Below are 12,315 nucleotides of genomic sequence, written 5' to 3'. Positions count from 1 at the left end.
TTCTTAAAATTATTTATTTATTTTAGTTTAATGTATGTATAGAAGGGAAACAAGAAGAGGCATTTTTATAAGCAGGAGGCCTTTATGGACATTATAGCAACTATTTAAGATTTAACCCCATACTGCTGGGAAAATGTACTCTTCACTGTAATATTACTTTGCCAGAAGTCTCTCCACAAGTGCTTAGCCTCAGAGGAGTGATTTAGCAGACCTTGTAACCTCTGCTGATTTCACATTTCCTTGAACTTTAATGATTTATTTTATTTATTATTATTATTATTATTATTATTATTATTATTATTATTATTATTATTATTATTATTATTATTATTATTATTATTATTATTGACATTATAATTATTGTAATACTGTTGACAATACTAACAGCAGTAGAAGATAAAAAGAAATCTTTCCTAAAATCAAGGAAGAAAGTTAACAGATGAGATAAGTAGTACTAGTAACCGGTTCATTGGTGACTTAAAGACAACTAATTTACTCCCCTGTGGAGTTGAGTTCAGGGCCAAACAATATTACATCTAATTTGTCTAGACCTACCTTAGTACCTATGTCTCTTGTTTAACAATAGGCAAGTAAAGTAGGTTTGCTAGTATGAAAGGCAGCTTTGTTCTCTGTAAGCCAGTTCATAGTCATTAAAGCTCAACCATTTTGAAGTGGTTCCTATGTACAGATTTTTACATCTATTCAGATGTAAACAATGTGGTTACTGGTCACATCAAGCAGGAGGTTATTGTATATAGATTGTTTCTACAATGATATTTCTGAAGGGGAAATCTGGGTACTCTACAGGTGGTTACTGAAGCATATTTATTTATTATTTTGTTATTATTATTATTATTTTTTTTTTTTGAATTGATATTGTTCATTATGTGTGTGATGATAATCAAACAGACTCATGTTTTCTTTTGTCTCTTCTTTTGAATTTCTTTAGCAAAGGATGATGGATCACCGGAAACCTCTTGTGTATCTCCGCCTTTCAACCCGAATGCATTGGGACTTGATTTATTCTCTCCTGTTATTAGGTAAAATTGCGAGTATTAGTTCTTATATTCTCAGTCTTTCAGTAAATACTATAAGTCAGACTGGTTTTGTCCTTTTCTTTTTTGGTCTGGGATTTCAAGTACTTTGATTACTATATCCTTCATACATGTAGTTTAAATGAAATTAATAACAGCCCTGTGTTCCAGCAAAGCCAATACTTCTGTAAAAGTGGCTGCTAGTTTGGGTGCCAACCTTGATGACTCTCTATCATCGTGGACAAGTGCATTGGCCACACCTCTCACCACGGATGCCAGGGCCCAGACTCCCACTACGCTTGAGCGCCTCACCTTACACCCAAAGCAAGGTCTCAGGCAAAAGGTGAGATAGTGAAAAGGGCTTTTATCCGTTTCATTCTGACAAGTAGTTTTCAGCAATGTGTGGAAGGTTGCAGTTGTTCCTTTGAGAATCTTTATTTTCTGTTCATGATACTCTTCCAAGTTTGCAAGCCCATAGAATCTTCCTGCTCTGTGTTCAGCTTGCTAGATCTTAACATGTTCATGACTCAACCTTGCTCTCTTCCTATCTTGGTCTATAGAATATATATTTGTTGGTTAGGTTTTGGATGTGTTGCAGTTTTTATTTTTTATTTTTATTTTTTAGTGATATGATTTGGATTTTAATACATACGTTCAAGCACACGCATGCTCACACTCACACTCACACTCACACTCACACTCACACTCACATTCACACTCACATTCACACACCACACACCACACACCACACACCACACACCACACACACACACACACACACACACACACACACACACACACACACACACACACACACACACTCACACTCACACTCACACACATACACGCACACACATACACTCACACACACACACACACACACACACACACACACACATACTCACATACTCACACTCACACTCACACTCACACTCACACACACACACACACACACACACACACACACACACACACACACACACACACACACACACACACACACACACTCACACTCACACTCACACTCACACTCACACTCACACTCACACACACACACACACACACACACACACACACACACACACACACACACACACACACACACACACACACACACACACACACACACACACACACACACACACACACATACGCACACACACACATACACACATACGCACACACACACACACACAGTTTATTATAAACACTTCGGAAACCTTATGCATTGTTTCAGGTAATGGTACGCAGCCTTTTTAGCCCCCGGACTCCAGGCACCAGCACACGCACAGACGAGAGCCCCAATCTAGGGATTATAAAGTGTTATTCTCCCATCCCTACGTTCAACAACAGGGCAGTTCTTAAGCAGCAGAAACAAATGCCTGATAATAGTTCCCTTCCCTTGCTTAGTGACACTCAGAGCTTCAGAGTTTGTGATAAAGGGAACAGCAGTGAAGAGGGAAAGCAACTACAGCTTAATGTAAATCAGTTAGAAGGATCAGGGTTATCTCTAAACAACATTAATCCTGATATAGACGGTGGGCCTGAACAAACAGCTAAAGGACCTGGGCAGATTTTGCATCATGGCACAGACATTTCACTTCCTTCCTCCCCTGAGGAATCATTAGGATGTCATAAGCTCGGGAGTAGTCTGAAACCAGATGATGGCACTCAGTTTTGTAAGAATCCATCCATGATTTCTGTAAGTCCTCCCAGTCTAGAGGTGAGGAAAGTGAGGGAGTCAGGGCAAAATTTGCAAAGGAACCACGTTGGTACTTCAAATTCAGCTGAGGGAAGCATAATACAGGACAGGTCTGAGGCATGCAGTGAGGGAAGTCAGAGTAAAAGTCCCTTTGATCTGATCTGTTCCCCAGTAAAAGGGAAAAGGACTGGAGAGAAACTTGAGCATGATGGTAGGAAGTTAGAAAATCAGACAGTGGATCAAGAATCCTTGGGTAATAAAAGATTTGAGGAGAATTCATATGCAGAACAAATGAGCTATGAATGTAGAGTTTATGAAAAAGAAACTTTGTCAGTAACATGTGAAACTGCCATGCCAGAGGAAAATGTTTGTGATCAATCTACTCCAGAAGTGAAAACTAGTCCAACAAAAGTAGAACCTCCCAAAACTCTCTCAGTGCCACTCTTCAAAAAGGAAAATAGAGTAGTAAAAGAAATAAATAAGAAAGATGAAAAACCAGTAGGTGAAGGTTACACTTCCACCCCAGATTCAAAGGCTGTGCTGAAAAAGCTCTCTGTCCACAAGAATAAGAGGCTCTCTGGCAGGTTTTTGTACCCAAGAAAGGCAGAAGCAGGATATGAGAAACTCAATATGAAGTATCAAGAGTGTCTGGATGATGCCCAGACTACAGTAATAGATACAGATATGGCTGACATTACAACAGAGAATGTATCACAGGAATCAAAGTCAGAAAAAACACCAAAGGACATCCATGACATAGCAAATAGACAGCAGAATTTTGTATCCCTTGCCACACTCGAGAAAGATGACCGTCTGGGACTAGAGAAAACCCTGAATTCCAATGAGACAAAGTACAGAGCTCAATTGGAAATGGGAAGGCAGGAAGAGCCTATGAAACAAGCTTCAGAAAAAACGAAGATATTCGTGGGGAAGTTTTCTGGAAAGACTGACAGAAATGCAATTTCCCCTACAAGGGAGGAGGGAAGGGCAACACATTCTATGAATGTGAACATAATGAGTAAGGATGGAAGATCTGAAGCCACTTGGACAGAACCAGAGGACCTTCAAACTGCCATAGGATTGCAGGTGGTACCACAGAAGGATTTGAAGTCCAAACAGGAAGTGATAGAGCATGCAGGAGGTACAGTCACTGTTGAAGCACAGAGGTTTGAGTTGCCTTTGAGCCAGAGTCTAAAATCAGAAGCAAGTGAAGTCATGGATGATAGTTTTAACGATATTGATTTTGCAGAAATAGACTGGAATTTTTGTGTTCCAAATGCAAATACAGAAACTAATCATAGGTCAGGAAAAGATATGGCTGATAATCATGCCTTAAAAGGGGATAATGAAGATGCTGGTAAAGGTACCAAAGGCTTTTGTGGATTTTCAACTGGCCTAGGAAAATCAGTGAAAGTCAGCGATAAAGCACTTCAGCATGCCAAGAAACTACTTGAAGATACGATAGAGGATGAATATGTTAAAGACAAAGGATCTAATAAAGAAGACATACAAAACAATCCCAGCCATGTTTCTAAGAATACAGTAGATAAAACAAGTCATAAACATGAGAAGAAGTCCATATCTAACAATTTTGAAAGATCTGAGTATTTGTTTCATCACGAGGCAGATCAACTAGCTTGTTTAGAAAAGGTATCAAAGGAATCGACTTCAAGTGCCAAATTAGTACAAGATACCAATATTGGCTTTAAAACTGCAAGAGGTACAAGTATTGTGGTTAATCCTGAGGTTCTTAATAAGGTGAAAAGGCTTTGGGCAGAAGAAATGAAACTGGAAGACCAAGAGGGTAAGACCATAAATGTTTTATATAATACTGAATTTGGTTTTAAGGATAATAAGACTATTTGTGATTCAACTGTTCAGTTGCAAAAAAATCTGCAGATAGCAAATACAAGTTCAGGGTTTGCTACAGCTGCTGGAAAAGCAGTTACAGTTAGTGAGAAGGCCTTGAAAAAAGCATTTGGACTTTTGGAGGAAAGTAGTGAAGAAGCTAAACTGCACTACTTTGGCATAAATGATAGTTTTGATAGAACCAGACAAGTATTGAGAGAAGAAAAAGATGGAAAAACAATCCAGATAAAGAATGAAGTCAGAGATATAACGAATAGTGAAAATTATAAAGAATCCAAGACAAGTAGTTCTTCTTCTGTCCTGAAAACACACAAACATTTGGATAAAAATGAAGAACTAACAGAAGAGTTTGCAGATGTTGATGGTAATTGTAATGATGACAAACTATCCTTTGCACAAACCAAAGGTTCTGCCAAATCCAAGTATTGTGAGCATCCACAACAGTTTGCAGGTTTTTCCACAGCACGGGGCACAAAGGTCAGAATCAGCGATGCAGCCCTTCTGAGGGCAAGGAAGCTGTGGGAGGAAGATGAAGCTATCTCAGAACTAGGTGATTTGCCAGATCCAAAGTTTGCGAACACCTTACAAAGTATGGAATTGAGTGAAGTTTCTAAAAAGACCAAGGAGAGGGAAAAATCATCTCATTCAAATAAGGGAGCCATTGCTCCATCACCTCATAACTTTCTGGGCTTTTGCACAGGTCAGGGTAAGCCTGTTGAGATCAGCAAAGAGTCATTAACAAGGAGTAGGAATATCTTTGAAGATATTGATATTTCTAAGGATGAGAAGACAAATGGTGCAAGAGTCAGACTTCTGCAGCCAGAATACAAGTCCAAAGATTTTTCAGATGGCAGAGAAGAGGATCTGGAAGTTATTGGAGGCCATGTAGTGGGGAACACAAGTAGTGTCCTGAATATGGAGGAGAAATCAGCTGGTGAGGGAACAGCCCATAATTTTAATCATTGTGAGCATCCACAACAGTTTGCAGGTTTTTCCACTGCACGGGGCACAAAGGTCAGAATCAGCGATGCAGCCCTTCTGAGGGCAAGGAAGCTGTGGGAGGAAGATGAAGCTATCAACACCTTACAAAGTATGGAATTGACTGAAGTTTCTAAAAGTCAGACCAAGGAGAGGGAAAAATCATCTCATTCAAATAAGGGAGCCATTGCTCCATCACCTCATAACTTTCTGGGCTTTTGCACAGGTCAGGGTAAGCATGTTGAGATCAGCAAAGAGTCATTAACAAGGAGTAGGAATATCTTTGAAGATATTGATATTTCTAAGGATGAGAAGACAAATGGTGCAAGAGTCAGACTTCTGCAGCCAGAATACAAGTCCAAAGATTTTTCAGATGGCAGAGAAGAGGATTTGGAAGTTATTGGAGTCCATGTAGTGGGGAACACAAGCAGTGTCCTGAATATGGAGGAGAAATCAGCTGGTGAGGGAACATCCCATAATTTTAATCAAAACTTTGATTCTCACCGTGGTTTTGTTACTGGCAGAGGGAAATGTCTAAAAGTTAAAGAAGAAACTTTGGAAAGAGTAAGCAAAATGTTTATGGATGAAAATAGTATTACAGAATATGAGAAGAATATGGAACATAATAAAAATAACCTTAGAAGCTTGGTACAATTAAAAATGGAAGGAGAAAATACATCAAATAAGGGAAAGCTTAAAGAACATGAAGAGGAACACATAGAAGAAACATTAGATTTTCTAGATAAAAAGCAACATTGTGCAGATAATGATGAAAAAGAGCGTACACCATCCCCAATATTGGGCTCGCAAAAGAGCACATCAAGATTGGCAGTGCTGGATAGAGGAGTGCCTATTTGTAATGGGAAAAGAAAATTTTCTAAATTGAGGCTATCTGAACTGGACCCAGATAGACAGATTGCAAGACCTTCAAACAAGAGGCTGTCACTTAGAAATTCAAGAACCACAAATGGAATCCCAAAGAAGAGCAACTCTAAGCTAGGAAAGAGAGGTCACTCACAGTCAGACCAAATCTTCCCCGAAATGCACCAAAGTCCAGCTGCAGAATCTGAATCACAGCCCACCTTCCTGGCACCTAGTCCCCATCCACTTCCACCAGATAGTCAGACAAAAGCACAAGACAGCTTGCAGACACAGAAGATCACAGCTTTACCAGACACCCAGGAGATATGTGCTATCACAGAAGCTTTCTTGGAAGATGATTTGAGGGAAGGGAAAGACTCATTGGAGAGTTTTAATAGGAAGAGGTTGAGAGAAGGTTTGGGAAGTGATGAGCCTTCTGGCAAGAAATTCAAAGATGGAGTACCTCAAATGTCTTGCAATCAAATGGAGGATACAGAAGCTTATGGTAAGTTTTTTTTTTTTTTCCTACAAAGGATATTTTAGCAATATGTTGGCTGACGTGGTAGTTATTCTCTTTTATTATATGCAAATATGCATGAAGGAAATCACTATAGGAATTTAGTACATTGAAAGTATATGAGAAATTCATTTCTACATTACTGACAGCTGCTGATGAGGTAGTTGAGTCTGGAAGGGAGATGGCAAGGCTAAAGCAGGGGAAAGTGGCTCGGTACAAAGAGAAGCGCCATGTAACACCCATCCAGGGTGTCCTCCACAGATTTCGGAGTGACAAGAAGCATTCTAGGATCAAAATGCAGTCCTTGGGCTCTTTGAAGGTAAGAATAAGAGAATAAAGAGTGTTGACCTGCAGGCATTTGTATAAAGAAAAGAAATCTTGAATAATCTCATGGGTAATGTTGAAACAGAGTCTACAGAGCTACAACTCATTGTTCCTCCTGTAATGATTTGGTAGGCAGGGACTCTAGTTGAAGTCTTATGATTTGAAAATGAGCATTGGCAGGTCATGGCTTTTGAATTTATAGACTGGGATATATATGTTTCTTTTACATTCCTAAAGCAAAATTCAAGGGTGATGATGTCCATATTTATACTGTTGTATACAAACCTGGTTGTAACTACAAACCTAAATGTACCATGTCTTTGACCTTGATGTTTGTTAATTCTTTTTAAAAACTGTGAAATCAGGGCATAGAGAGGTTAAGGGGGATTCATAAAAATAAGTGCAGAAATACAAGATTTATTTACTGGTTCTACAGGTAACAGGGTATTTTTATTCAGCTGTAAGTCTGCAAACACAATTAGGTTTTATTGCTATCATTATAAATATTATTATTATATTATTATTATTTTTATTATTGTTGTTTTTTTGTTGTTGTTTTTAAGGAATCACTACTATTAAACATGTTTGTGCCAGGAAGTAGCTTTAGAAGTTGATAGAGCCTCTGTTTTTTGGCTCAGCTATTTTATGTTTACTAATTTTCACTTTTTCACTGTGATGCTTCAATGAGAAAGGATGACTAATAGATTCTCACACAGGTCATCAGAAATGTTTCATGCAAGGTAGCCAGCATAAATGCCAATAATGCAAGGATGTATCGATTTCCTGTAAAGGACCAAAGGTGACTATCTAACACATTATCTATAAAGTCAGATTCCTATACCTAGTTTTTTTTTCTTTTTCTTCCTTTTGTTTTCTGTCATTTCATTACTTTAAAAAATGGCAAGACATGGACTGTTTTATTTATTTTATATTTTTCTTTATCTTTGACATGGGTTTGAGGAAATTGCTGAAACTGTAATGAAAATACATCTAAATTTTAATTAAACAGTTGTTTACTATTCAATTTGTCCTTTCATTTGTGATATTCTTTCTAGTTGTTTGTCAGAAGAATGAGCAAATAAGTTGAGATGACATGCTTGACATAAAGTCCTCCTAAAGAAAAGTAATTTTCTTCCAGATGTGAAACTGTGACTTGTGAAGATGGCTGCACCTTGGTTCCCAGTACAGATGGATTTATCGGAGTTAAGGAAATTGAGCAAGGATTTTTGGCAGCTCCAGGTGTTCACCCAGGCCTCCTGCCACCTTCCTGGGTCACCAACCATTACCGCTGGATTGTGTGGAAGCTGGCAGCGTTGGAGAGAAGGTTACTCCATTGGTATGTATGCAAATTTTTTAAAAATATAGTCAGCCTGTACTTCCTACTGGAGTCAAATAAGGTCTTCTATGAATATAACCATAGATACAAACATGTTATTATTCATACCAGAACAAGTGCAAGTATATAGACCACTAATTGATTCCAAGATTATGAATGATAGATAACTGCATGACTTTTTGGAACCAGAATAGAGAAAAGAATTTTGTATATGAAAATAGGCCATCCTGTGATAACCCTTTTAATGTAAGTGATATCAGTTGCTGACTTTTTTCTTTCTTTCTTTCTCTCCATCCTTTGTGTCGGCATTTAAGCAATGTATTGACTCCAGAAAATGTTGTGGCAAGACTCAAGTACAGGTACGACAGGGAGATTGACCGTGCAGAGCGGCCAATCCTAAGAAAGATAATGGAGCATGACGATGTCCCTCAGAAGACCATGATCCTTTGTGTAGCTAATGTTAAGGTGAGTAGAATTCTTTAAAAAAGAAATGAAGGAATGGATAAGGGACAATGAAAGCCTAAATTTTTTTCCTACATTTTTGGCCTTTATGTAACTGTCATATCCCTTTATGTAACTGCCATAATCTGCATTTTGGGTTTGGCAGAAGACTCCAGATACCACTCATGGAGATGGAGTTGCAGATACAAGACCTCGAAGTCCATATCTTGCCTCAGAAACTATTCTGGAACTCACAGATGGATGGTATAGCATTGGTAGGTTCTCCTGCTAATCGTGTGATAGGGATGCAGAATGCTTCTCAGAAATAAGTGTAGGGAAGAAGACTTGGGGTATTCTCAATGTTAAATGATCTGGAAGTAAAAACTAATATTTTTCTTGTGACAAATATGATAGTGATTGACATAGCAACGTGAAAAACATGTGCTGGAATTCCCAAATTAGTTTTTAAGTTGATTTTGTTTCACTGTGAAGTCTAGCATTCTTATAAACAAGAAGGGAACATTCTCCAGATATAATTTACTTTGCAGATGCACTGACTGACACAGCCTTATCAAGATTTGTGTTGGAGGAGAAAGTGAAGATAGGAACCAAGCTGTTAGTCCATGGAGCAGAGATGGCCAAGCACTCTCCACCTTGTCACCCACTGCAGGTTTGGGATTCCTATAGCTTTTCATTCATTGGCTGTCATCTATTTGTCGTCATTATTATCATCATTAACATTTTAATTGTTATTGTTATTACTACAAAGTTAATTCAAATTCAAAGTACTTTATTCCATTATTTACATTGTTTTTTTTTTTACCTAGATAGTTACAGGATACAGTAATATAGAACAGTATCAGGTACCTAGCAGAGTTATAATTCTAATGATGGCTATATCTTAAGAAATTGAGGTACATTATTTGGCTTTGCGTTTGAATGCTTGAATGATTGACAATTTTAATGATGATCCTTTAACCCCATACATACATGCCATGCTCCATTGTGTGTGTTGAATGAACTACTTGTCTCACCTGTTTACCATTTTCCTTGATTTTCAATAATATTTTCTAGTATTTAATAGTGGTGTTAGTAATATCAGTAACAATATAGTGATTATAATGTAATTATAAAGAGTGGTGGCATCTGTGCTATTTTTCAGCATGCTAATAGGAATATTTACTTGTCTGATAACATAATCTGTTATTAATGTCTTTGAGAGGGATGACTGGCTAGCACCAATATCTTGATAAGAGTGACTAGGGTTTGTAATGTTTGATATTATAATATCTGATAATACTGCTTTGCATAGTTACCCATATGTCCTCTAAAACTGTATTTTTTACAGCCTGTCTTTTTTCTGAATGAAACAGTGAATGTATAGTAGTAAGTCTGGTGCTATATGCTATATTCCATCCAGGCAAACCCTAGATCTCCTATATTCACCTGCCATGCACCATGTCTATTATGTATCAGAGTTACCTCCTGGTGCATTATGTTTCTGCTTTTTATATATATAGATAGTTAAAAGTATATCTAACTGCACTTTATGAATATACATATTTTTTTCTTTACAATTTAAACATGTAGATAGTGATAAGGACATCTGAATAAACATTATATTGTTGCTGTTTTTTATATACAGGTAGATAGATATTAGTACATCTGAAAACACATTATTTTATTTCATATATGAAAAAAAGAATTTGTATGTATTTTATTTACATGTAAGTAATCTCTCCCCTTTTCCATTCTGTCTTGCTTATGCCAACCGCCAGGCTTCTACTTCTGTTTGCCTACGCCTGCACGCCAACATGACACGAAGAGCCAAGTGGTGGTCACGCTTGGGCCTTGTACCCCAGTGTGGGCCTCTGCCTACAATGATCCGGGGAATTCAGGGAGATGGAGGTCTTGTGGGCCGACTAACTGTCCTATTGGCCAGGGTGTATCCCCCTCTATACTTCGAGAAGACAGGAGGGAAGTCTGTTTTCCGGTCTGAAAGGGCCCATGACAGACTTTTGAGGGAGAATCTGCAGGAAAAGGAACGAAATGTGCACCAGGTAGAGCAGGACACGCATGCACACACTCACACATACACACACATACACACACATACACACACATACACACACATACACACCCATACACACCCATACACACCCATACACACCCATACACACCCATACACACACACACACACACACACACACACACACACACACACACACACACTCTCTCTCTCTCTCTCTCTCTCTCTCTCTCTCTCTCTCTCTCTCTCTCTCTCTCTCTCTCTCTCTCTCTCTCTCTCTCTCTCTCACTCTCACTCTCACTCTCTCACTCTCTCACTCTCACTCTCTCACTCTTCCTCTCTCACTCCTCCTCTCTCTCTCTTCCTCTCTCACTCTCCCTTTCTCACTCTTCCTCTCTCACTCTTCCTCTTCCTCTCTCTCTCTCTCACTCTCCCTCTTCCTCTCTCTCTCTCTCACTCTCCCTCTTACTCTCTCTCTCTCTCTCTCTCTCTCTCTCTCTCTCTCTCTCTCTCTCTCTCTCCCCCTCTCTCTCTCTCTCTCTCTCTCTCTCTCTCTCTCTCTCTCTCTCTCTCTCTCTCTCTCTCTCTCTCTCATGCATTCACTCCCCTCCCCTTTTGATACCCAAAGTGCAGCCCAATTCTTGCATCTCCCTTCCTTACATTATGTGAAATCTTTGAATTGGTTTTGTTTTCATGAAAGTAACTTGTCTCTTATCCCCGTTAGATATACATTTTTTTTTTTTTTACACATACCCCTTTCCATATTTTGATGGAACCATCATTCTGATGCATCATTTACTTAGCTTTAATAAATACCAAAAATACATAGTGAATTTAGAAATATTATTTCATGGTATGAAGATTGTTTTATAAGAATTTATATGTTGTTATGAATGGATATGAATTTTTGGGTACTGTAATGTTAATGTTTTATTTTTAGAAATTGTGTTACAGAAAGGAAAATGCATAGACCATGCAGAGAATTTTTTCTTTTTTCTTTGCACAGATACTGGCTGAGGTTGAGCGAGAGTTTGATTCACAGGCTGTATCCCAGAAGCAAAGTAGAAAGACAACTAGTTCAGCGTTGAGGGGTGAGGAGATACGCAATTTGACATCAGGCAAGGACATCGCCCAAGTCATGGAGGAGGCATTGGATCCATCCAGCTTGGAGGTATGGAGAAAGCCAGGCTGACTTGGTATTCAAGTTATGGTCTTTGGCTTGCA

The 12,315-nt window shown here is 38.5% G+C and overlaps 2 protein-coding genes across 12 annotated transcripts in view; both read left to right on the top strand.

Annotated features, from left to right (window-relative positions):
• Window positions 1–12,315, top strand: part of LOC113803297 (uncharacterized) — a 55,270-nt gene that overhangs the window by 3,539 nt on the left and 39,416 nt on the right. The gene's annotated exons all lie outside the window — the stretch shown is intronic.
• LOC113807455 (breast cancer type 2 susceptibility protein homolog) overlaps window positions 950–12,315 on the top strand; it is a gene marked incomplete at its 5' end in the record, with an annotated part of 37,539 nt that continues 26,173 nt past the window's right edge. The window contains 11 exon segments of the mRNA XM_070113816.1: window positions 950–1,040; window positions 1,206–1,377; window positions 2,272–6,949; window positions 7,111–7,280; window positions 8,002–8,084; window positions 8,424–8,621; window positions 8,936–9,086; window positions 9,229–9,337; window positions 9,611–9,732; window positions 10,841–11,122; window positions 12,098–12,262. Coding sequence (XP_069969917.1) covers window positions 950–1,040; window positions 1,206–1,377; window positions 2,272–6,949; window positions 7,111–7,280; window positions 8,002–8,084; window positions 8,424–8,621; window positions 8,936–9,086; window positions 9,229–9,337; window positions 9,611–9,732; window positions 10,841–11,122; window positions 12,098–12,262 — 6,221 coding nt within the window.

Source organism: Penaeus vannamei, chromosome 34, assembly GCF_042767895.1.
Source record: "Penaeus vannamei isolate JL-2024 chromosome 34, ASM4276789v1, whole genome shotgun sequence".
NCBI classification, from domain to species: Eukaryota; Metazoa; Arthropoda; class Malacostraca; order Decapoda; family Penaeidae; genus Penaeus; species Penaeus vannamei.
The sequence above is the reverse complement of the archived record's forward strand: the minus strand, read 5'-3'. Positions and strand labels throughout refer to the sequence as shown.